Source organism: Myxocyprinus asiaticus, chromosome 17 (genome assembly GCF_019703515.2).
Source record: "Myxocyprinus asiaticus isolate MX2 ecotype Aquarium Trade chromosome 17, UBuf_Myxa_2, whole genome shotgun sequence".
NCBI classification, from domain to species: domain Eukaryota; kingdom Metazoa; phylum Chordata; class Actinopteri; order Cypriniformes; family Catostomidae; genus Myxocyprinus; species Myxocyprinus asiaticus.
Window position 1 is genome coordinate 31570565 of NC_059360.1, and position 27607 is coordinate 31598171.

Here is a 27607-nt window from a genome sequence, read left to right on the forward strand (position 1 = left end):
TTGTGTCCATTAGAATTTGACTAGATGTAAACATGTTACAGGTTAATATTTTTCCCCTCCCGTACTTAACCTTTTTATATGCATGTATCATAGACTTCTTTTTGATGAGCAAATTTTGCATTATCATATTTATATATGCAAAAAACTCTAACCAATCATTTCATACCTGCTGCAGTGGACTGAATGAAGCCAGCCTACCCAAACTAACAGCACTGCAGTCATTGTGCTTCAAAAACCAGCTAACATTTGCTCAGAGGATATCGCCTCTGTCAGCAGAGAGAAAGAGAGGCGAACAGGTGTGGGAAGGTAGTCGCCACTGTCTCTGAACATGCCCTGCAGTCACCACCTGGGGGCTCTGAATACAACAGCGAGATAGGAGGTCATCACACACATATTAACACCAATCATCCACAGGGGCTGTCTGCAGTACACAGGTATGCATGTTCTTACACACACACTAACAAAACCCTGGTATTTAATACACAGCAAATTGATGCAGTGAATGTCATCATCGTGAGCCACGCGCTTCTTTCGATACTCCCAAAGCTCTTTCCTCTCTCACTTTCTCTGTTAGAAAAGGACAGGTTTGATATGAGCGAGTTCTGAGATTATACATGTCTAATGCCTGATCATGTGTTCTGGCTTAACATATAAATATGTAATAATGAGACGTGAATCAAACAAAAAAAAAAATCAAACAAAATCATCCTGTCTACTCTTTGACCCCACTCACAGAAATAAGGAAATAAGAGATGGGGAAATAATAATTTTATGTTCTGAAAAAACAAAACAAAAACAAAAACAAAACATGAATCAACATTCGCAATGTGCAGTTTAACTGGGCTACTCGAGTCCGGACTTGGACTTGATGGTCTCAAATCCAACAATATCCATAAATGGATGGTAACAACCCTAAACAACCCTGATACATTGTTTTTCTTAGTTGTAAAGGTTAAAATAAGCTTAAAATATTGAAGCTTAGGCATTATGCTTAGTATTGAGTTTATAGTTTGAATTCAGATTCATGAACAGATTCATTCGGACTCTGACTCGACTCGGACTGGGCTGTTATGGAGTCCAACTTGGCCCCCTTTGGACTCGGACTTGACTCAAATTTGATTGGTTAAAGACCAAGGCCCAGTTAAGAAAACCCCCAGCTGTAATTGCAAGCATATTGTCACTAAGGGGTTTCATAAATTAAATGGTATCTTCATCTTGACTAGGACTAGACTAAGGTGGGCTCAAACTCAACACTACATTTAACTGCCATAATGTTATGTATTTATGAGTACATAACAGAATAGAGCACAACAGACTGGAAGTAAATATCCCCTTCATTTTCTCCATAGTCGGATAAATTGTTTTACGATAACTTATAAACCTTTACAAGCAAAATTACCGTGAGCTCCGAGGTAGTTAATCAATGGTATATGGTTCTTCTGGTGAAGAACTACACTACCCATAATCCAGCAGATCAGTCAGTCTTCGGTCTCAGTCTTACACTCTCAAACTACTTGTATATTTTTATTTATCTGAATATATTACAATAAAAAAAATTCTATACTTATAATTAACTTACCATTAATTAATATTTTAAGTAATCTTTTTTCTGTTGTTTTTAATTCAATTACATCATTTGCAATGCTTCATGTGCATGTAGATTATTCCCTGATGAATCAAGTACCTTTGTCTTTTTGTCTGATTATCAAATTCTTTTTTGCTTCAAATGAAAGTTTGCAACACAACAACACAACCGGAGCTGGTTGCATGGTTTAGAACTCTTTTATGAAGGATTTTTCTTATGGAAAACATGAATAAGAAAAATACTTTCAGAACAAAGAAGGCTGAAAAAGTGGCCGGGCACTGTTGTGCTCTATGTAAAAGGTTGGGCCTTCATGTTATCGATTTGGATTTGATTGGATAAAATCTTTTTTGGATATTATTGGTTAATATTATTTTAGGCCTTTTAAAGCCAAAGGACTTGGCCACATCACTATTTGCACGCTCCTTCACACTGACAACAGACATTTAGAAATAAAGTGCATATCAATTTTGATTTCATGTCTTTCAAATGTTAACCATATTGTAATAATACACTGAGAAAACAGCTCCTAAGGTCATGACCCTTTTGGACTATACCAGAGAACAAATGTGACAATATACACATGCAGTACATGCTAAGAGAAAGAGGCTTTAGGTACGGATACCAGTAGGCCACTTGGTTCAGGGCTGAGGGGAGAAGTACTGGATGCTGTCAGTGATGATGAAGAGGATGATGAGGAAGGAGAGCTGCCATCCTGTGGCCGAAACTCTGTGAGCTTCTTCAGCTTCAGGTCCACATGCCTGCTATTCATTACACCTAGAAACAGAAAGAAAGAGAGAGAGAGGGGGGGGTCAGAAATCACTCAGAGCACAGAGAAAGTGTTACTTGCAGTAGGCCACTCTTCTCCAATACACAGATAAGCCGAGGATATGGCAATGTTTCCCCTCAAGCAAACCGGCCCTCTCAACCTCACATACACACATATACACACACTTTGCCAGAGAGATAGTGAGAGCAAGGAATGCTGCTTCAGATTCTGATGAGTCTCGTTCTTGATTCATAAATTACACACACCATGTGTGCATCATAATCATCAAGAAATAGCTAGAAAACATAGCCACGAGCCCTATTAATCCTATAAACAAACGCACCTACTTTCAATAAATAAACAACAAAAAAGAAACCTCTCTTTTCTCTACTTTTGCTGTATTGACACTTCTGTACTACTATAGTTAACTCTCCAAACTAGTTAATGCAGTACTGGGAATATTGTTGGCTCCCTTATGATACATTCTCTATGATTTTCCTCATGTGCAAGTCACTAATAAAAAAAAGTGTCTAATAAATGATTGCATGTAAATGCAAATACACACACTTTTACAGACACTCTATCCTGTCTGGCATTTACAAACTTCATCTTGGTACACATCCTCACATAAACCAATATAACTCTTTCCATTCTATCTGTCTGCCACACACATAAACATAATAATGGACAATGACTTTGATTTCCTCACACCCGATGCAACTTGTCTTTCACATGTGTCCGTGTCTTATTTGATATCCAACTTCATCACCCCCAAGTCTCTCATACTCTAGTAACCTTTCACTTGCAGGTTTAGCTGAATCTCTGGCCTTGTCCTCTCTCTCACTCTCCTGTTCTCTCTCCCATCTGGGCTGGAGATGAAAGTGAGATGAGGAAGCTTTTCATGTGGGTACAGTTCTCCTCTGCTCCCAGCATCCCTCTCTCTCCCCTCCAAAAAAACACCACAGGAGCCATTTATCAGGCCCCAGCACAAGGTGTGTGTACTGGCCAAAAGTTTGCCCAAACATAAGAAACTCACCTTTAACATCTTCAACCTACTAAAAGTCCATACCATTATCATGAAATACATTTAGACACCCGTGTCTGTATGGACTGGTGTGTTAATTGAGCATATTTAAAATGGCAATGTCCAACACTTTTACAGCATTCTATTTTTTCCCCTTGAAGTCCAGTTTTAAAGTTAGTGAAGGTTCCTTGCACCAAAAACAGCTGTAATTTAATTTTACATTACCTTTTTCCGCTCTCTGACCCTTAATCCCAAAGTATACCTAGATTTTGACGTGAACGCTCAGCGTCTGTGTACAGTCGACGTGAGCCTGTCAAAGTATACTGCATATTACTGTGCGCCCATACACAGGAGGTTGGAACATGCGTGCTATGACTGCTATGAGACACCGGACTATTTCTGTTCAAGAGTTTTGACAAAGATATCTTCATCATGCTTCAGACTCGAGTTATGCAAATGCTGGTATCTCCGGACCTCCTCACACACACATTCTTGACGTGCACATCTACTGTGGTTGTTTTTACCTTCGCCTCCGGATGTTTACCGGTGATTACTTGTAGCATTTCTTCGTGACAGCAACGGCTCAGATGTGAGTGTTGCCACCTTGTGGACCCACTAATTAGTGCAAATAATTCCAGGCGCATTAAAAGACACGTGGTTAGAAACATCGGGCTGCATGCGTTCACTGCTCGAGCACTCTGCTGATCACGAGATTTGTGTCACACACCCTGTCCACGGACACTCAGCATTGGCGTCTGACCGATCTATACTTTGGGCTTTAGAATTAAGGAAGATTGTTTTTGCTACTGTACCTTTAAACTTCTAGGTAAATGACCTCTGTTATGATTGGCTCATCTCCATGTTGTTCACACTGTCATTCATCAGGGCAGGCCAAGTGACTTAATACAGAATAGACGTTGATTTGTAAATGTGGGTAGTCACTAACATGAATTTGAAACCAAATTTTTTTTGTAGCTTAGATTTAATGAGTGGTCTTGGTGGACTACAAAGGGAGTTTGAGTTCTGAAAGTTAAACAATGCTTAGTACACCACACATATTTCAAAAGGGTCAGTCTAAGCAGATCGAAATGTGCTAAAAAAGTACTCACATTTCACAGATTAAGACTACAACAATATAAATAACATTTTGCCTGTGAAAACATTGACTTCCTTTTCATAACAACAAACATAAAAAACAAACCAAACACAGTGGAAAAGCTAAACAAAAAACAATATAGATAACATACATCAGAAAAAAAGAGTTGCTTCAGTGCTCTTTCAAAGATACAGTATCTCTTATCAAAAGCAAATTATTACTAACGTCACATCTTATCTGGAGATATATTTTTTAAATTTACAGCTATGCATTTGGCAGATGCTTTAATCCAAAGTGGTTTACAATGCATTCATGCTATACATTTTATCAGTTTGTGTGTTACCTGGTAATTGAACCCATGATCTTGGCATTGCTAGCACCATACTCTACCAGTTGAGCTACAGGAACCCTTGCCTGTAGCAGATGAGCTGCAGTAAACCCTAATTAAACTAAAATAAAAGCAAAAGACCTGTTAAACTAATGTTGCCCTAAGAGAACTTAATGTTATAAACACTCAGAAACAAATTTAAAGCTTTTGAAAACTGATGCTCTTGTTATCCTTAATGTTATTTTCAATTAAAATATCAGTAAATTCTTAAGGTGGTGGTGGTGGTGGTGAAAATAGCTAGTCATGACACTAGAGACAAAAGAAATGGTAAATGAAGGGTCATTACGGTAGGGTAAAAGGTCAAAGGTTTGACAAGAGAGAAACCCTGCATTCGAATATGCATACTTCCCTGCTACACAGATTGCAAAATTAGTAAGTCATAAGTGGGATATCTGAATTCTCAGTATTTATGGATGCTTTGCTATCACATAAGACCAAGGGAGATGAGCCTCAGATTAAATAAAAATGGCAGCTAATTTCAAGAGCTATAGGTACTAAGAATATTGTTCCTCATGGTTAAATGGAATAAACTATTTTTTGCTGTTGTTGTATGTCATAAATCAAAGAAAACATTGGTCAAAGGACAAAGCCAAACAAGGCGGATCTAGTATGTCTAGTAAATGTCTTCATACTACTCACCTGCATACCTACAAAACATACTTCAATTGTCGAGAAATACGTTTTTCAACAAATTCAGAACATACTACGACAGTACAGGAATTCAGATGCACCCAAAGAAATGAAACCCACTCACGTCAACTAAATGTTGTGGCAGACAATGCGAAAAACAGACAGAAGCAGATACAGACAGATAGATAAATCACTGCACACTGATGCACCAACACTGGCAGCTAGGAGAATCTAGCATTACCATGCACACACGATCACACACATGCACAAGCAGAGATTATGCAGTGTTGGGTTACCCAGAAAAGCCAGGTCACTGGCAGAGTTAGTAAAATCGTCCTCCATTAGACATGAAGACGACAGCTCCTCGTCAGGGTTAGTATCATTAACATCATCAGTATGAGATGCCTCTTTTTCACTTCTGCCCTCCTCATCCTCACCTTCCACACTTAACCCATCCACCACATCTGTAAGCAAATTAAAAAGGGTGCCCAGATATGAAAAGAGGAAAGACAGAGAAGGTTAGTGAAGCGTTGAATGTTAGATTTGTATTCCAGCGTAAAAAAAGGTGTTAGAGTTAGAGGATGCAAGAAAAGCATTGGTTTAGATCCATTTAGGCATTCATATCATATTTCCTTATTGGTGAAGTGTGTAATTTCTGTGCCACTAGTGTCATATAAACAAAATAATGTTTTCAAACAGGTTTCCATAAAACATCCCCTGGTCTGCCATTGGGTGGACAAACATAGTCCCGCCCCAAACTCATGCCACTATTTCAGCCAATGTTCAGGGTTCCCACCCTTTGTGACCAATGAAATTACATGATTTTTCCAGTAGTTTGTGATTTCTGGAAACTGATTTTTAAAAATCATGTTGATTCAAACTGATTTTCCTATGAATCATTCTGTACGATATGTGAACAATTTTGACCAATTACATTAACTGAAAAGAACCTACTCAGGAGGAGGATTTGCTCACAAATTGGACATCACTTTTGTTCTACTCCTCAAGAGCAATATTTACATGACTAAATCTTTCAGAGTGGAGAATAACTAGAAAAAAATATTACTTTTCAGATGTTATTAAAATCAATTTCCAGGCCTGGAAAACACAATTCTAAAATTGCCTCATATTTCCAGGTTTTCCGTGACTGTGGGAACCCTGAACGTTACTATGTTGGGCTGGTTGAGATGCATAAATAAACAAAGCAATGTTTTGATCGTGCCAGTGTTCCCACTTTTTGGGGGAAATCCACAAATGAATAGCTTACTAAAAATTGTCTCTGCAAATTAAGCTGGGATAGGATAAAGTTTTAGAACATAAAAAAAAAAATTACACCAACTTTTACAAAAGTTATTTCTTTTTTTATTTTTGATGACTTTTAGTTGCCTACAGTTGCTCTCACATCAGTGTGTGTGTGTTTGAGCTAAGAGAAATCAGGCAGATCAGGAGAGTGTCTGGCAGGGCTGAGCACTCTCTGTGTGCCGTGTGTGTGTGTGTGTGTGTGTGTTACATCGCATGGCAGATTGGGCCTTGACGGCAAAATCTCCTCCAGAGTTACTCTTCCGCATCCACAGATCTGAAACCCACAGAGCCCTCGACAATACACACTCAATCCAGACACATCGATCTCATTCAGTTATATGGCAACCACAACAGAGCCACGCACACAGAGCAGTTCAAACTTAAAAGAGAGACAAAACAAATAGGAAAATGCCACATGACATCCCCAGAGAAATGCACAAACAATCAAAAAGAGAAAAAAAGAGAAAGAAAAAATGACAGTGTTCCTTTTTTTCTCCCACATGCTTTGTTTAATTTACTTTCCATGATACACTAACATACACACACACACACACACACACACATACATACATGGGCAGTGCTAAGCTAATTAACAGAATGCATGGTGCTGGAGTTGGTGAAAGTTTTGCTGGTGAATGTTTCGCTCTACTCAGCTCGAGCTCTCTCAGAATAAGAGTGTGTGTGTGTTTGTGTGTGTGTTGGTGGGATTATGCGTTCTGCACGATAGGCCTTGTGCATCAAGCCTACAGCATTTTCCTCAGACCTGATTTTTAATGAGTTCTACAATTAGCAGTTCAACAACCCAAAAGGCCAAATAAACAAAATATTTTTTTCTCTCTTTTCATTTTCCCCTTTCTCTATCCCTTTTTCTTTCCATACATTTGACCTGTTTTTCTCTGCTCTGTCTGTACTGGTTTGTCCACCTCTGTGGGCTGCTGTGAGGTGTTTTGTGGCATTTCTGGACTGCGGTAAATGAGAATAGAATGGCGTGATTTCGGCAGAGGAGGGAACACTATTAAGCAGACGGGGAGAGGATGAAGAGAAAATGGAGGGCGTCAAAGAGAGAGAGATGAAAGAGATAAAAGGAAAGGAATATTGTGTCTCCCCTTGAGCTGTGAAATGGTGCACACGGACATGAGCCGGCACAGAATTAGGCACAGCGGCTAACCCACTACGTTAACACCTCTCTTATTCTGCGCGTATTAAACAACACCTAGTCACGACGCTAACACCCTCTCACTTTTAATTATAAGCAGCAGCTAGCCACAACGCTAACATCCCTCACCGTAAACACGTTTAATAAGGCGGCAGCTGCCCACTACGCTAAAGCCCCACTGTTCCCACACGGTACACCCAGTGGTTAACTCGACATTAACGTGCTGTCTCATGGTCCTGTAATGTGAAATAAAAGGAGAAATGGTGGCTGATGATAACGCAGGACGCAGTTATGGGACGCCATCTATGGGACTCCTTTCTTAGGCAATAAGCCGCTGATTACCCGGCATGGGTGTGTTTTAAAATGACATGATGATGATTCGGGCCGTGTGGACTGGTGTGCATGTGTGTTGGGGCATAGGGCACCTTTGGCTGTCGTCGGATGCTCTGAGTTTTCCTGATGTATTTCCAAAGGGATTATGTTGGAGCCGACTGCCTGAACAAATGGAAGTGAAGCCCTCTGTGAACACCTCAAATGAGAGTTTAGTGTACATGGGTGTGTTGGTGTGTTTCTTAATGTAATGCTCCTCTGGGCCTTGAAAGTAATGGTCGTGATTATGGTTTGAGCGACAAAATCACTTTTTTCAGGCAGACATATGGGCACCCAAAACTAAATTCTGTCATCATTTATCTACCTTCATGTTGTTCCAAATCTGTATGACATTCTTCCATGTAACACAAAAGATGATGTTAAAGAGGCCCTATTATGCTTTTTGGGATTTTACCTTTCCTTTAGTGTGTAATATAGCTATTTGTGCATGTAAAAGGTCTGCAAAGTTTCAAAGCACAAAGTCCACGCAAAAGGGAGTTATTCTCTACCACAGACAACACTGCTCAAGAACTACAAGAAACGGCTGGATTGTAGTCTAGCCATTTCTTCTGTAAAGTATCTACGTCACTATGGAATACATTTGCATAATGCCCGCCTAAGGGCTACTTTGGCCCGCCCTCAAACAAACGTAGTTATAGCAGAAGCCAGGGTGAGTTGGGTTAGTGTTGTCGCCATGTCGCGAAGATGCTGTTTTATTCACTGCGGAAGCAAAACCTCTTTGTTTGGACTTCCAAAGGCAGATGAATTGAAGTATCAGTGGTTAAAATGTATTTTAATTATTTAGCAGTACAACCACAACCAATGCCAAATTTTCAAGACGGTTACTCCTGAAAGATGGTGCAGTTCCCACTTTGTTGGGACAATCTGCCGCTTCAGAATCACAACCTGTATGTATGCTTGATTATTTGTGGATTCATCTGCTACAGAGAGTTCAAAAGCGGAGTTTTGTGTTGTAGCTACAGTGTACACCCAGTGCACAGCTGTAGGCCTCTGCTAACCTGCTAGCTAATGTTATTGTGTTGAAATAGTTTTGCTAATCATCTGTGGGCCCACTTTTACCTACACTTGTGTAGAATTATGCAGGTTGTTTGTCGTTCTTACTATCATGAATAGTGATCAAGTGTGGAGATGGATTTTACAAACGGTCATTTTACGTCTGCAATCCACAGTAGTGCTCGGCTAACTTGCTATGTAATGTTATTGTTTTGGTAAAGGTTTACTATTCAGCTGTGGGCTTTTACCTGAAACTGTGTAATAAAATGGTCAATCTCAAGAGTCTTATATAATTATATAATTACAAGCTGTGATGTTACGGCCGCTATCCACGGTAGTCCATGGCTAACTTGCTCACTAACCGGGGAGTAAGCCTCTGTTCTCCGTTCATAGCTCGGGCGAAAAAAAGTTCAGCTACACCCATTCCAGCAAAAGATGACTAACTTAGATGCACTACGTGTCTTTAACTTGAAGCTTTGTTAGGTTCACAATATTCAACAGTGTACTTGTAAGAAAGCTACTAAATTAAAACTTAACACTGTGAAACGTCCTGCTCAAGTCATGCTTGCGAAGGTGGTTCGGGTCGATCAGCTTGTTCTTCCAAACTTTCATTATTTCATTCATTATCGGACTCTGGCTCGAACTGGTACGGCAAAAACCGACGCCACTGTTACCATGGTTACAATAGTGTTTACAGTGCTGCTCACGAAGCCTCGGGAGCTGAAACTCGATTATGATAAGGGGCGTTACATTTCCGACACGCTCTACGCGGTTGACCAATCACAACAGACTAGGCCAGCTGACCAATCAGAGCACACTGAGATTTTCGGAAAGGGAGAATTTGAAGAGACAGGAGGTAAATCAGAACGTTTCAGACAGAGTATGAAGAGCGGGGAATAGAAATGTACAGTATGAGAAAAATAATGTGTTTTTTGAACATTAAAGCATGTAAACCTATTTTAGTAGACCCCAAAAATAAAATTATGAACCTGTAAATTAGCATAATATGGGCTCTTTAAGGTAGAATGTTAGCATCAGTCACCATTCACTTTCATTGTATTTTTTTTTTTTTCATCTAATGAAAGTGAATGGTGAAACATTCTAACATCTCCTTTTGTGTTCAACGAAAGTCAGTCAGTCATAGGGGTTTGGAACAGCATGAGGGTGGGTAAATGATGACAATTCATTTTTGTGTGAACTATCCCTTTAATTAACTGCCTTGCTGTCTACTGCCTACATAGAGAGCTTGCTTCCAAAGTATCATCCTAGCTGCAATGGAACCACAAAAGTGACCAATTTGGACGCTCTACACAGGTGAATCTTTAAAATAGGTTCCTCACATTAAGCACATGGAGGACTAGCAGTTGATTTCAATAGACTTTGGTGTTAGTATGTTGTTAAGCTAATAACACAAATAGTACTAAATAAATTATATTTGTAATCTCACTTCGTCCGAAATCTTGGATGAATTCTTTCATTGAGCTTTGTTGCATTATGGGATTGCCTTAGCCATGAAGGATAAATGTGAAGCTGTCTTCGAATTCGGTCAAAAGAAGGTACAGAATCCACCCTTTGGAACACACTTCGTGGTGGAAGCATGCATATGATACGGTCTAGGTAAATGCTGTCTTGGTAGGCAAAGTTTTGGAACAGAGCTATGAGTATGATATTTCAGAATAAAATGCATGCAGATTTGAGTGCGTGCTTGCATGATTATGAGAAAATGTGTATGTATGTATATGTTAGTTTATGTATTGTGAGTGTATGTGCGCGTTCAGCCTATAAAAGCCCCCCTGCACTCACCTCCAGCTGTCTTTGACCTTCCTTTTAAGTTGTTCCCAGCTGCACTACAGGAAATAGAGGTGGAGTCAGCATAGAGAGGCAGTTCAGCCATCTTTACTCCAGATCGAGCCTCCGCTATCAGCTGCCTGGCTCTCTCTCTCAGCTGCCTGCGCCGTTCTTCATCACGCTCCTGACACACACACAGATGGAGGGAGAGGGGGGTTATTGAACGGGTGCCAGCTCAAGTAATTGACAGAAATGCCATTTTCACTCTTCTCTCTCTCCCATCAGATCAGACTGATAGCAGCTTTTTTTTTTACTAGCCAGGATGGAGGGTCCCTGGCAGCCCCATAGAGAAAGAAAAAGAGACTGTGTGCGTGTTGAATATAATGCATGGTTTATATGTCATTGATTCTGCACAGGTCCAGATATAATAAACCTGAGATACATGCTGGAAATTAATTTTATGTGTGCGAGTAAGCTTGTTTGCATAAATAAGAGGCAGATACAGAAATGTATGCACACAAAAGTCCCTTTCCAGTTTAACTACTACACTGCATGGATTTATGATTTAAAAAATCATTACAAGACATGGAACTTCTACTTGACTGTAGAAGACTCTGTTATTCAAATGCACCATCATGTTTAAATTTAATCCAAGAATAAATGCAACATTCCGACCAGAATCCGTTATTTTATTGGAGTACCTGTATTGATGGGTTTCAGGTGTGTGCTTCTCATCTTTGTCACTGCATGTTTATACAGCATCAGACACACTGAAGAAGATCAGTGAAGTTCTTATACAGGTGCATCTCAATAAATTAGAATGTCGTGGAAAAGTTCATTTATTTCAGTAATTCAACTCAAATTGTGAAACTCGTGTATTAAATAAATTCAGTGCACACAGACTGAAGTAGTTTAAGTCTTTGGTTCTTTTAATTGTGATGATTTTGGCTCACATTTAACAAAAACCCACCAATTCACTATCTCAAAAAATTAGAATATGGTGACATGCCAATCAGCTAATCAACTCAAAACACCTGCAAAGGTTTCCTGAGCCTTCAAAATGGTCTCTCAGTTTGGTTCACTAGGCTACACAATCATGGGGAAGACTGCTGATCTGACAGTTGTCCAGAAGACAATCATTGACACCCTTCACAAGGAGGGTAAGCCACAAACATTCATTGCCAAAGAAGCTGGCTGTTCACAGAGTGCTGTATCCAAGCATGTTAACAGAAAGTTGAGTGGAAGGAAAAAGTGTGGAAGAAAAAGATGCACAACCAACCGAGAGAACCGCAGCCTTATGATTGTCAAGCAAAATCGATTCAAGAATTTGGGTGAACTTCACAAGGAATGGACTAAGGCTGGGGTCAAGGCATCAAGAGCCACCACACACAGACATGTCAAGGAATTTGGCTACAGTTGTCGTGTTCCTCTTGTTAAGCCACTCCTGAACCACAGACAACGTCAGAGGTGTCTTACCTGGGCTAAGGAGAAGAAGAACTGGACTGTTGCCCAGTGTTCCAAAGTCCTCTTTTCAGATGAGAGCAAGTTTTGTATTTCATTTGGAAACCAAGGTCCTAGAGTCTGGAGGAAGGGTGGAGAAGCTCATAGCCCAAGCTGCTTGAAGTCCAGTGTTAAGTTTCCACAGTCTGTGATGATCTGGGGTGCAATGTCATCTGCTGGTGTTGGTCCATTGTGTTTTTTGAAAACCAAAGTCACTGCACCCGTTTACCAAGAAATTTTGGAGCACTTCATGCTTCCTTCTGCTGACCAGCTTTTTAAAGATACTGATTTCATTTTCCAGCAGGATTTGGCACCTGCCCACACTGCCAAAAGCACCAAAAGTTGGTTAAATGACCATGGTGTTGGTGTGCTTGACTGGCCAGCAAACTCACCAGACCTGAACCCCATAGAGAATCTATGAGGTATTGTCAAGAGGAAAATGAGAAATAAGAGACCAAAAAATGCAGATGAGCTGAAGGCCACTGTCAAAGAAACCTGGGCTTCCATACCACCTCAGCAGTGCCACAAACTGATCACCTCCATGCCACGCCGAATTGAGGCAGTAATTAAAGCAAAAGGAGCCCCTACCAAGTATTGAGTACATATACAATAAAAGAACATACTTTCCAGAAGGCCAACAATTCACTAAAAATGTTTTTTTTATTGGTCTTATGATGTATTCTAATTTTTTGAGATAGTGAATTGGTGGGTTTTTGTTAAATGTGAGCCAAAATCATCACAATTAAAAGAACCAAAGACTTAAACTACTTCAGTCTGTGTGCATTGAATTTATTTAATACACGAGTTTCACAATTTGAGTTGAATTGCTGAAATAAATGAACTTTTCCACGACATTCTAATTTATTGAGATGCACCTGTATATGAATTTTTTTTTTTTACATTTTCCGGTTATTTCCTTTTAAAATCGCTTGTAACCGGCAAAGTTTAAACTCTTGTTTTAGTGAAGCAGTTGATTAACAGGTGAGGTGTTTTGCTGCTGTCCGAGGAGCATTTAGTATGGATTAGCATTTACACCTCAAATGAGATGTGGTCACTTGCGTTTTTGACTTCCTCTGTATGTGGTTTTTGTGATCCATTCACAAAATGTTTTGCACCCCCTTTACACCTGCATTTAATGCTGACCACTTGTGATCAGACCACCCAAAATGCATCTGACTACCAGGTGTAAATGAGTCTGAGATTAATGTTACATTTAGGATGAGTAAACTGGCTCCACAAACAGCCACGAGCATATAGACACCATCCTCTTTCTGTATTTTCAAGGTGCTAACAGGTTTCTGGAGCAGAGAGTGAATTTGCCCAATTCATTACAGAAGCGTTAAGCTAATTAACCCCATTTCACCTGTTTCTGTGAAAACTGTTTGTCTGAAGCCATTGTTAAAGAGGACAATAAGTGGAGAGATGCAGATGAGGGAATCCCAGCAGCACTTTGGAGGGGTCCAGCCCGGAGGCCCCCTGCATCTCGGGGTAATTGGAACATGCAAGACAAAGCTAAGGCCAGGTTACACCTGACAACACAGCAGTGTTCGTGCCAAAGCTGAATTGTATGTATGTGTCCACCGCGCTCCTGCAAACTTTATACATCCGCTCTGATTGGAAGATGTCTCAAGAGTAGCCAATAATATGGATGTGAATAAACTGAACAAAAGAAACAGAGTTACGAGATTGTTTTGATTTGACTCGTGAGAAAATGTCCTCTGTTTTCTCTGTACCCTGCTGAAAAAAAACACACAAAAAAACTAAAAAAAACAAAATAAAAACAGCTTAAACCAGTCTAAAATGGTTTGCTAGTTTAGCTGGTCTCCCAGTCTGGACAGACAGGTCTTGTTTATGGTTTTAAAGGGCTTTCGGGCACCAGCTTGTCCAGGCTGGGAGACCTAAGCTGGTTTAAGCTGTTTCATCCAGCATGTAATTCTAAGTGTTTCATTTGAGCTGTGAGGCTTTTTGCCCTGTGCTCATCATAACATTTAATGTAATATAATTTTCATTCATTCTGAGGCTGGAGTCTAAAACGCTACATGATCAGCTCAACCTCACAGGTATCAATACACACAACCTTCGACACAATTTTACACACAGTGATACAGGGTTGGGCTGGCCATTAGCACAGAAAATTGTGTGTGGGTGCCCAGAGGACAGGATTACCACCAGGCCCAGCATAAACTGCTTTTAGGCAACACTGGAAATGTTCTGTAATAATGTAGTCAAGGATAATTAACAAAAGATGAAAACAGCAGCAGACAGAGTAAAGAGAAAATGCTTCAAACCACATCGACACAATTCTAAAACATCTCACAGAAGCTTCAATTGTAAAAGGGCAGATGCTTAATGAAGTTAGAAATGCATGGTATAACTAAATTAAAATAACTGATTTTCAAAAAGAGTGATTGATTTCAATAAAAGTAGTGATCTGAGGCGACATATTCAATAGACCATTAATGGTGCAACAAAGTTGAGCTGAATTCAAGTTTATGCAAATAAGCAGTGACCGGACACAGCAACTACAAATGGGAGATAAAGGAGCTCACGTGGTCCACCTTATAATACATTTGGATACAGCAATCAAGAAGTAATGTGTACTAGTGTCCAACAGTACAGTGACTTGGCAACCTCCAGCAATTAAAGCGCTGTCAAGTAGGAATGTTCCTTAAGTTTGAAAAGAAAAAATTGCATTTCCACGAGCTCCTTCACATCGAGTCTGAAATATTGTACTGCAGTGATTCAGAGCTTTGTTTTTATTCAGAGGCAAGGTAGATTTTTTTTCTATTGTTCAGATGCCAAACAATTCAAGATTTTAAAGTATTTGAGAGGTGAAAATGGTCTGAAATACTGTTTGCCAATATTTTAGATTTTCCACGGTGTTTAATTAGTTTTGAACTTGGTGTGCACAAGCCATAAACCCAGAAACAGGCTGAAAAGATTTTTTTTTTCTTTTTTTTTACTGTTATTTTACTATTTGTATCATTGCTTTGCCAATATTGTATGTTAAACAATCATGCTAATCAGGTCCTATAAAATTGATAGAGAGATTGAAAGAGAAAGATATGAATTAAAGGTGTGAGGTCAACTTGTGTGGACCAAAACAATCATTTAAACACGCAGACGGAGTCCTCAATTCAATCAGCCTTCTACAATGACAGAATAATCACTGTGGAATGATCCATTTCTAAAGCGCCAATGAGGTGTGAAACTGTCTCTCCTCTTATGAAGAGATTCCTTTAATCACTCACTCTCTCCATTCAAATGGACTTCAAGTGGCTCTTCTTCAGCTACACTGAAGCCTGACCGTTCAGTCTGGACTATCCAACTGAGCTATGCATGGAGTAAGAGGAAGAGGAAGAGAGGGGAGAGAGACCAGTGGCCCATCCAACCTCACAGCTGCTGATCTCTAAGGATAATGAGGGCATACAAGAGAACAAGCAAAAAAAAAAAAAAAAATGAAGATCATCATGGGTGGCAGAAACAGCGACAAAGTGATAGTTAAAGGTGGAGAAAAAAGCATACTGTGTGGGAAGACTTGTCTCCACTTTTTTGGAAGAAAAAAGAGGAAAAAGTGGTGCAAAAGCAGATAATGGAGGGCTGTTGCCCCAGACTGGACAAGAGATCCAGAAAGAGAGGGGGTGGGAGGTAGAGCTGAGGCCCAGACAGAAGCACTCACATTGGGCACGGGATCCGGGTGGCTGCCCCAGCCTGGCTGCTCTTTTGGAGGGGACTTGGGGGTGGGAGGGGGCTGCTGGGGTACAGTGAGCCAGGGAAGGAGTCGCTCGGCTAGGCACACACACAAGCCCAAGGTCCTGGCACTAACACAACCATGCCAGTCAGCCAGAGACGGTGCCAGCCAGTGAAGCACAAACAGATACATTTGTCATGACACACTGAGTGTGCAGAAAAGGGGAGGGCCACGTACACACACCCACACTGCAAGTAAGCAGTGCGGAAGGGGAGAGGTTTTGGATTTTTATCCTCACAAAATCATACAGATGGTACACGATAATCTTATTATGGGTCAACATGGCAAAAAGAACCTGAATATTCACAAAAGCAAAGCCAAATACAATGGTTTCTGGGGCCAAAAGATATGTTCTAGAAAATGAAAACATCGCCACGTCTCTGGCTCATCAACCCTTTCGTTTCGTCCTTTACAAAGTGACCTGTAAAATAAAGAGACTTCCTTGTCCTCTTCACCTCCCTCTCTCTCCACTGTCTATCAAACCCTTCTCTCTTTTATTCTTCCTTCTCTCCCATTTCTGTCCTCTTTAAATGGAAAATACAGATCGGCTATGATCTGTCCCCTGGCTTCGTGGTCTGTAATGAGAAAACTTCACCTTGTGTCCCCGGCCATTCTAAAGGAAGCATTCGGCTGCTCCCGTTCACAAATCCAATTATATGTAGTCGAGAGAGAGAGAGCACACGTGCGAGAGAGAAATCAGGAGTGAGAGAGTTTTCGGAAGGGGAAGCATTGGGTAGATGGCTTTTTCCTCTGTAATGTGGCCTCTGCTTGGTGTTGAGGTGTCAACTTAAAATGCAAGTAGTTGAGCATCGGCTAATCCTACAGCAGCCTGCTTTAGCCCCCAGCCAAACGAGCGAGAATGAGAGAGAGAGAGAGAAAGAGAGAGAGAGATGCCACCGTGGCCTTATCACTGGGCTGCAGATGTGCTTCCTGGATCAATGCACATACACCACGATCAATGCATTTGATAAAGAATTAAGAAGAAAACTGTACATGCTATCAAAGGCTGTTGTACATGGCATAATTATACTTGTGCATGTGTGTAGATGATACTGGTGCGGTGTGAGGGGGAAAAGATAAATAGAGAGATAGAGATAGATGTCTCGCGGGCTACACAACCTGCCCTTAGCACCCGGCTTACAAAAAACCCCACTGTCAAACAGATACCCAGCAATTTCTGAGAAGTAGAGATGATAATTAAAAAAAAAAGAGGGAAGGATGGAAGGATCAAGGCTATTGGCCAGGTTTGTCCCTCAAAGACTTTTGAGGGCATTAGAGACATTTCCACAACACTTATAGGATGAAAACCAACAAACAAATGTCAGAATACATAAACAATGGGCAAATATAAATATCAAGAGTTATGTATCATAACAGAGATAAAGAGAGAAATGTCAAGAGTGAGATTTACAAAATGAAACATGCAAAAACATGCTTATTAAAATATATGTTTGCAGAGAGCCAGAGGCAAGAGTGTTACAGTCGAGATGGAAGAAGAGCTGTGCATGTCAGTTTTGTGCACACACAGTTGAATGTGGGCAGTTGGAAAGACAAACCCCTGATGCGGATGAAATAGTAGTAGATGAACAGGTTGGGCAGGCAGCTTGTGTGCGAGCAGTAAGAAAACTTTGCCCTTGTCAGGACAAGATAATTACCCAGTAGAAAGAGCCATTCACTACAAGCTGTTCTTTACAATACCAGACAGGCTCAAGAGTGGAGTTCAAACAACACACACCTGCTTTAAAGTTTGAACTCTAAAAGTGTTTTCCACATACACAACGACTGTATCGCTGGAGGTCACCAAATGGCTGTATTGGTGATCCTAATGCTGGATGCCCTAACGTTACTGGTAGGCTGCACTGGCTATGCAGTAGCTTTCGAAAATCAGATCATAAATAAGAAATTTTGTCGGTAAAAATAAAACGTGACAAATAGTCACAGTTTTCTTGCAGCTAAAAACAAACATTCTGGAGGGGAAAGTGTTTGTATAAGGGCATTTCTTTAATTCCGGGCACTTTATGCACTGAGGACTAGAAAGTGCTCTCCCAAAAAAAAAAAAAAAAACTTACACTGTATGTACATGCACAACAAAAGAAAGTCATGGAAATTCACACCACAATGTAATTTCCACCCCATCTAAAATTCTGTATTGTGTTTAATAGAATTTTGTGGTGGAAAAAACAGTGATGAAAATGAATTTTTTAAACATTTTTGAAATATAATGGGTGACTTGCTAGGGCTAATTTCTTAGCTGACATTTTATGTATCCTACGTTGCGTAATTTGGCAAAAGTACAGCTTGATAAGTAATGACGGCCAATAAAAATACAAATACTCTGCTCACAAGTGATATTTACCATACTTTGGTTTTCTTCAAACATCGCTTGTGTCATATTTCATCTCAAGCATGCTCTTCACTGACACGTTTGTTGACTTGATAAACAAGTAAACTAACTTTCGAAAATACATTTTTAGGGGCAAAAGTGTTTGGTGTGGTGGAAATGACACCACAACTGTGGTACAGTTGTAATTTTTAAAAATTTGACAGAAATCAATTTCACACAATAAACATTGAAATTTGTTTGTTTATCTTACTTTTTGTTTAGATTATCAAAGTTTCAAACATGTTTTAATTTGTATTTTTTTCATAGATTTTCATAGTTTAATATCGAAAGTCTAGGTCTGGGACTAAAAAATCTATAAATAAAAGGCAACTGAAAAGCACCAACAATAAATGATCAAGGCCTGGTCAAGTGTCCAACATGTTTATAAAATGTTCATATGACAAAATTTTTTTTTTTTTAAATCTGTTAGTTTTCATATAAAGCAACCCATGGGAGATGGAAGATCCTGAAATTGAAGAAGCAGTTCATAATATATTGTATAATAAACAAGATAAACAATTATAAATACATGAATCAAACTAACTCAGAATGCAAAATTCTTGACATATCGTATTCTATCTTTGTATATGGACAAAGACAATTCATTTAGAACAGTGAAAGCCCACACAATTGCATTAACTTCTCCATCTTTCCTACACCTGACTACAGTATCTCGTAGTAGACACATCAAGTTTTTCACATAACTGTACACTCCCACACTGCGTTACCAATGGTCGCTGTTGCTCACCAGAAATCACCAACTCTCATTGAAAATCAATGACTTTGTCACTTCCCCCTTGAAAATCGCTTTATGTGTGAACGTACTTTAAAAAACTTCTCTCAGTCTTTGAGGACATGACGCATGACCATTAAAATGCATTAATGCAAAAGAAAAATCAACAAGTTATTGGAAAATACTATGCTAATGCTTGTACCTACTTTCTTTAATTAAAGTGTTCGCAGATACACACACACTCTTAGCTCTCTCTCTCTAAACAAACACTTTTCAGCTTGACTGAAATAACTGGATTAAACAATTGCAATTTCATATCAAAATGAACTTAAACTTTACGCTTTTATCCTTCATATTTTATTCATAGGAGACAGCCTTATGAATGAGGTTAAAAACTGAAGGGTGGTTAAAGAGAGAAAGGAATTAGGTTGTGGAAGAGAAGAAAGGAGAGGTTGTTGTGATGGAGGGAGAAAGAGAAAGAAAGAGAGAAGAAAAAAAAAGAGGAAATGGCCCCACTGAGAAATGACTGTGTGTAGAGCTGGAGAGAGCGGTGGCTTGATCACAACTCATGAAGAGATTGGAGGGGCGTCTATCTCTCTCTCTGACTAACAGTTTCTCTGTTCCAGCTAACCCCTTTGATCTACACACACACACACACACACACACACACAAACACACACACAGTCCTTCAACTACCTTCAAACCATTCTGTTTCATTAGAGGAGAATCCACCAGAAAAAGAAAGCTACCACACCAAGATGACATTTGGAAAGTAGCTATATGGAGACTGTGTAGTTATGTTATTTCAGCATGTTAAAATGCATATGGGAGATTCTTCAATTAGGGGAACTTTTCTGCCCCCTAGTATGAATTGAAGAAAATAAAAGAAATGACTTCAAAACATTCAAGATTAAAGGCTTCATTATAATAGCTTTCAACTTTTCTATTGTCTCTGTTTAATTACTACTTCCTAATTTTTAATTTGTCAGAATTTCCCTATTTTGGGCTTGCACCATATAATCAATTTATAAAAGTGTTACAATCAAGGAAATACTGCTTTTTCCTAAGACCCTAAAATACATATTTTTAGATATTTGGTAGTTATGTGCATAGTGTGTTTTTTATTTTTATTTTTATTTTTATAACAAAGGGTCACTGTCATCAATACGGCAGTCATTACCATCACGCCAAGCATTTATAGAACAATTAAGTTTTCCCCAAAAAGATTATATCTGGTAATAACAGAAATGAGAAGTGACGTGTGAGCACAACAACAGGGCAGCTAAGAGACATTTTTAAATGTTATTGAATGGTTAGAAATGCTATACATTTTAAGATTTTTTACATCATGATCTAAGAGTAGCTTTATTAGGTGTCATTACCAAACCGTAATTGAGTATTTTAATTAATAATTAATTACTTTTTATTTTTAAAAACGTAAAGTTCCAAAAACTCTAAAATGTCATTACCATCACATGTCATTACTGGCATGATCGGATCCTTATTCCAGGACAAGCGATACATGTTTTAACATAGATGAAACATAGTTTGTAGTCATTTTCCAAGATTTCAAGTAGTCAAAAGTGCCCCTAATTGAAGAATCACCCATACATGGAAGGCACAGCTTCAATTTCTTTGAAATTCTGGGGGAATCGCTTGTGGCTGGCAGACCAAAGAACAGGAGGACAACTGTGGCCTAATTGGCCCAATTAACTCAGAGTCTCTTTGCTTGCTGGGACAATTGGTCTTCCTGGGCCTTCCTACTGACTCTTACGCACCAGAGGAGGGCCAACACTAATGACTGTGGACTTCAGAGAGAGAGATCACTGCCATACGTGGTGCATTAGCATGGACAAATAACAGATTTACACAGAAAAACAATAACACTTGATTTCATGTGTTGATTTCATGTCTGATGTTGCAGGTAAATGAGGTTGAAAAGTGAACGTGACAGAGGCAGCGGTTTGCCTCAAAACACACACACATACACAAACACACAGGGAGGCCAATACAAGTTCAAAGGTTTGCTCCATCTCTCTCTGAAAGGGAGGGTCACAGGCGGCTCTGAAAAGTCACTGCACTGTCACAGAGAGAGAGGGAGAGAGAGAGAGAGAGAGAAACATAGAGGGGGGTGGGGGGTGGTTGAGGACGTTGAAGAGAGTTGGGAGGCTGAAGTAGGGCTCTGTCGGTAAAAATCAAACACAGTCCAATTAAACTAATCATAACGAGCCAGTGAACACGAGGAAGCTCACCTGGAATCTTTTCCCTCTTTTTTTTTCTCCCCCTCTCCTTCCTTCTCTCTCTTCATACCCTCCATAATTACCCTGGCCAAAGCGCTGTGAAATTACTGCTCTGATCAACTAATGCTTGAGAAAATCTGAAGAAACGCTCTGTCCTATTTCTTTGATTTCCTCCCTCTCTCTCTTTATGATTTAAAAGACCACATAAATAAAAATTATTCTGCTCACCATCACTTCCTCCTCTCCTGGCTCCCACTTCATCATTCTGAGGAAGAGGAAACAGAAGGAAGTTTGGAAGCTTCTCTTGATTTTTTAACTGGTCTGGCCTTTAAAAGAGTATAAATAAGTGGTGGAGAGTTAAGAGTTTCTGTATGTGTGTGTGTGTGTGTGTTAGCATGAAGTGGGGTGTCGTGCCGCTGTGCATTTTTCTAATTGTTCATTAATTAGCGATTTGCTCCCAACAGGAGGTGAAGAACATGAGAGCGACTCAGAAGTTTGGTCCTAATGGATTGTGAAGGCCACCTACCCATAGTACAATGACCACTACTAAACTATTTATACTGTTATCCTACTATCAAAGGCCTAAACACCAGAGACAACACACGCACAAGCATGCACATATAGGAATATAGAATAGGAGAGATGGGAAAGAGGGCGGGAGAGACAGCGGTGGTGGCAGAGATCAAAGCAAAGAGCACAATGCAGCACAACGGAGCACAATTAACATGGCATGTAAAGAACAACAGAAACACACACACACACACAAACCTGAGTTCTGATAAGAGGGGTGGGCTTACTGACAGCCCCACTGAAACACACCAGTGACTGTGGACAATGACTGGCCCAAAGGTCATCTTCTACACTCTCACACACAATCAAATCTGTATGTATCTACTAACAATATTCCAAACAGTGCTGTATTTAAAAACCCCATGAAAATGATTAGACGAGCTAAGTTTTTGTTCCTGTTTCGACGTATTTACTATTTAAACAGGAAGTTGGGTCGGGACATGCAGTATAGAAGGCCAAATATACAGCCAGAAGCCTTTAGTTTAAATGACAGCCAGGCAAACAGACACTTGATAGCTTGTATCAGTGTATTCAAGTCCTTTATAACCACCTGATTAGGCAAGGAAAAAAGGACGAGTGTTAGTGCAACAAAAAAAAAACACACAGACAAACCATAATTATGCTCCTTGCTATTACTAGTCAATAGGGCTGGCTATTTCTGTCACAATTCCCATCTGGGCTTGTCTTGTACAGAAAAATAGCGTCAAGAGCTACTTTCTCCATCATTTGATCACTGACACGGCTGTTGTGCGTGTTGTGTTGTCAGTGTAATGACTCCAGGCGGACACATCGCAAAAGTTCTGCCCTTCTAACCAGTGTTTATGATGGTTTATGATGTATTACCGGTAAATGCGTTAATCACGGCACAAAATGTTTTACATGTTAAACCTTTCAAAATTATACGCATGCGTTAATGTGTACATTTTGACAGCTCTACTATTTTTGTAATATACCAAATTAGAAGGTTCACAGTAGGGCAGGCTAAAAATAAAGATTTTGTGATTATTTGTGATCTTCATTTGAATGATCCTGATATTGATTCTTAAAATCCCTAGATCGATATTTAACTTTTACCTTAAAGTTTACTTCAGTTTTGGTTGTGTTTATTATTTCAGTTAAATAAATAACAATTAAACTGCATTCTAGTGCTGTCAGTCGATTAAATTGCAATTAAGCGCATAATATTTCGTAGTTAATCGCAGATTCTGAACATGCTGAAATTTGAATTTAAATATACAGTGCTTCAGAAAGTATTCATACCCCTTCGTTTTTTTCACATTTTGTTATGTTGCAGCCTTATGCTAAAATGTTTTAAATTATTTTTTTCACATAAATCTACACTCCATACCCCATAACGACAAAGCAAAACGAGATTTTTGATGACTTTGCAAATTTAATAAAAAGAAAAAATTGAAATATCACACATACATAATACAGTTTCTGAATGCACTGTACTTCTTTTCCTGTCAAGATGCATTTATTTCCTTATGAACGAAAACAAAATGTTTAACAATATAATGCTTCATTAACATTTTCCAAACAAAACCATTCACAGTATAAAGATAGAAATACACTAAAATATAACCAATTCAAGTAACATTAAACGTTTCCCAAAGTCTAATTGGGAGGTTGACTAATTAAAAGAACTAGTCCCCACATAGTTTGCATATTCATTGCAATGGATCCTCCACAATATTAATCTGCTGGTAGACTGCGGCTATCCTCTTTGTTAAAACAATCGTGAAGTCACGTTCATCGGCACATCAGTGCCACTTTGAACTCCACATGAAAAGCGCTTATGGACAAAAACGTCTCATTCTGCATTTGGTGATCGTTAAGACTTGACGTGATTCTGTGGAAATTAAAATGTTCCTTACTTAGGCTGAAAAATACTTGATTTCTGTCACAAGTCCCATTTGGGCTTGTTTTGTACAACAAATAGCATCAAGAGCTACTTTCTTCATCATCTGATCACTGACACGGCTGTTGTGTGTGTTTGTGGTGAGTCAGCGTAATGACTCCGGGGGACACATCGCAAAAGTTCCGCCCTTCTAAACAGTGTTTATGCTCGTTTATGCTGTATTAATGGTAATTGTGTTAATCGCGACTAAAAAAATGTATGCTTTATTTTGACAGCTCTACTATTTTTGTAATATACCAAATTAGAAGGTTCCCTGTAGGACTAAGTAAAAATATAGATGTTCCGATTTATTGCGATCTTTATTTTAACGATCCCGATATTGATTCTTAAAATCCCAAGATCGATTATTTACTTTAAAACAGGGCTATTCAACTTCATCGGTAAGTGGGTCAGATGAAAAAAATGTTCGGGGCATACGGGCCAAGCCAGGACATTGTGTTAATGAAAAGTAGGTGTAAAAGTAGGCCTATAATATTTGTTCACTATAAACAGTTGAAGTCAGAAGTTTACATACACTTAGGTTGAAGTCATTAAAGCACATTTTTTAACCACTCCACAGATGTAATATTAGCAAACTATAGTTTTGTCAAGATGTTTAGGACATCTACTTTGTGCATGACACGAGTAATTTTTCTAACAATTGTTTACAGACAGATCGTTTCACTTTTAATTGACTATATCACAATTCCAGTGGGTCAGAATTTTACATACACTAAGTTAACTGTGCCTTTAAGGAGCTAGGAAAATTCCAGAAAATGATGTCAAGCCTTTAGACAATTAGCTTCTGATAGGAGGTTTACTGAATTGGAGGTGTACCTGTGGATGTATTTTAAGGCTATCTTTGCTTGACATCATGGGAAAATCAAAAGAAATCAGCCAAGAACTCAGAAAAAAATTTGTGGACCTCCACAATTCTGGTTCATCATTGGGAACAATTTCCAAACAAAGAAGGTACCATGTTCATCTGTACAAACAATAGTACGCAAGTATAAACGCTATGCAGCCATCATACCGCTCAGGAAGGAGAAGCAATCTGTCTCTTGGAGATGAACGTAGTTTGGTGCAAAAAGTGCAAATCAATCCCAGAACAACAGCAAAGGACCTTTTGAAGATGCTGGAGGAAACAGGTAGACAAGTATCTATAACCACAGTAAAACAAGTCCTATATCGACATAACCTGAAAGGCTGCTCAGCAAGGAAGAAGCCAATGCTCCAAAACAACCATAAAAAAGCCAGACTACAGTTTGCAAGTGCACATGGGAACAAAGATCTTAATCTTAAACAAAAATGGAACCTTTTGGCCATAATGACCATCGTTATGTTTGGAGGAAAAAGGGTGAGGCTTGCAAGCAAAAGAACACCATCCCAACCGTGAAGCATGGGGGTGGCAGGATCATGTTGTGGGGGTGCTTTGCTGTAGGAGGGACTGGTGCACATCACAAAATAGATGGCATCATGAGGAAGGAAAATTATGTGGATATATTGAAGCAACATCTCAAGACATCAGCCAGGAAGTTAAATCTCAGTCACAAATGGGTCTTCCAAATGGACAATAACCACAAGCACACCTCCAAAATTGTGGCAAAATGGCTTAAGGACAACAAAGTCAAGGTATTGGAGTGGCCATCACAAAGCCCTGACCTCAATCTGATAGAAAATTTGTGGGAAGAACTGAAAAAGCGTGTGCGAGCAAGGAGGCCTACAAACCTGACTCGGTTACACCAGTTCTGTCTGAAGGAATGGGCCAAAATTCCAGCAACTTATTGTGAGAAACTTGTGGAAGGCTACCCAAAACATTTGACCCAAGTTAAACAATTTAATGGCAATGCTACCAAACACTAACAAAGTGTAAGTAAACTTCTGACCCACTGGGAATGTGCTGGAAAAAATAAATAAAAGCTGAAGAAAATAATTCTCTCTACTATTATTCTGACTTTTCACATTTTTAAAATAGTGATCCTAACTGACCTAAAACAGGGAATGTTTTCTACGATTAAATGTCAGGAATTGTGAAAAACTGAATTTAAATGTATTTGGTTAAGGTGTATGTAAACTTCTGACTTCAACTGTAAATAAAACATCTGTGTTTATAGCTTTACTTTTTTTTATCATGAGAAATATTTCCACCTAGCAAGAAAAAAAAAAAAATACAGGTTCCTTGAGACAAAAAACTAAAAAGTGCTTTCAAAATTGGTCCATTAAAGAGATAGTAAATCAGACAGATACTAAAAATTTAATTGAACAATAACAGTGAAGTTTATTGTGGATGCAATTATTATTTTTATTATTATTTTTGGGGATTTTCTCCCCAATTTGGTATGCCCAATTCCCAGTGTGCTCTAGGTCCTCGTGGTGGCGTAGTGACTTGCCTCAATCCGGGTGGCGGAGGATGAATCTCAGTTGCCTCCACGTCTGAGACAGTCAATCCGTGCATCTTATCACGTGGCTTGTTGAGCGCATTACCGCATAGACCTAGCGCGTGTGGAGGCTCATGCTATACTCTGCAGCATCCACGCACAACTCACCACGTGCTCCCCCAAGAGCGAACCACATTATAGCGACCACAAGGTGGTTAACCCAACATGACTCTACCCAACCTAACAACCGGGCAAATTGGTTGCTTAGGAAGCCTGACTGGAGTCACTCAGCACACCCTGGATTGGAACTTGCGACTCCAGGTGTGGTAGTCAGCATTTTACTTGCTGAGCTACCCAGGCCCCCCCATGGATGCAATAATTTGAACTTTAGTCTTTTCAAATTGAATGTCTTCACCAAATTAATGAATATAACTTTTCTGTTTCTCTGAACTCACACTTGTCAGTCGTCCATCATTTTAGTTCTTTAATCTTCCCCTTCCGTCAAAATGACATATAATGATTACTTGTAGCGCAACCTCTAAAAGTGTCTAAAAACACGGTGCTCCTGCACGAGAGTTAAATCATCAATCTGTGGCGCAACGTCCATCTAGCGCAAGTTTACATAGGAGAACAATTGAAAAACACAAAAAATATATATATTGTATATAATTTTTTTGGTATAGTCTTCTTACTTTGTGTATTCTGTATATTGTATATCACTAAGTGTATATTGTGTTGTGTAACAGATGTGTGAACTGTGTTATGTGTAGATCAGATGTTTATTGTAATTGTCATACTGCTATGTTGCTTGGAACCGTACCCAAGACTTTCACCCACTGTTGCACTTGTGTATATGGTTGAGTGACAAAGGGATTTGATATTGATTTGATTTGAAAAACATTCAGTGTAAACAGCCCCCAAGACAACTGACAACCTGAAAAGTTTTAACGGGCTGGATTTGGCCTGCGGGACGCCTGTTAAATAGGTCTGCTTTTAAGATTACTTTAGTTTTGGTTGTGTTGATTATTAGATCT

General features: G+C 39.3%; 1 protein-coding gene across 4 annotated transcripts in view; it reads right to left on the minus strand.

Annotated features, from left to right (window-relative positions):
• Positions 1-27607, minus strand: part of LOC127455592 (EH domain-binding protein 1-like) — a 201184-nt gene that overhangs the window by 47923 nt on the left and 125654 nt on the right. For 3 of the 4 annotated variants that reach the window (XM_051723615.1, XM_051723614.1, XM_051723613.1), the window contains 3 exons: positions 11134-11302; positions 5786-5953; positions 2208-2359 (listed from right to left, as the gene is read on the minus strand). In XM_051723615.1, the coding sequence (XP_051579575.1) occupies positions 2208-2359; positions 5786-5953; positions 11134-11302 (489 nt within the window). The remainder of the gene's footprint in view (positions 1-2207; positions 2360-5785; positions 5954-11133; positions 11303-27607) is intronic. The other variant, XM_051723616.1, reaches the window with a different exon arrangement.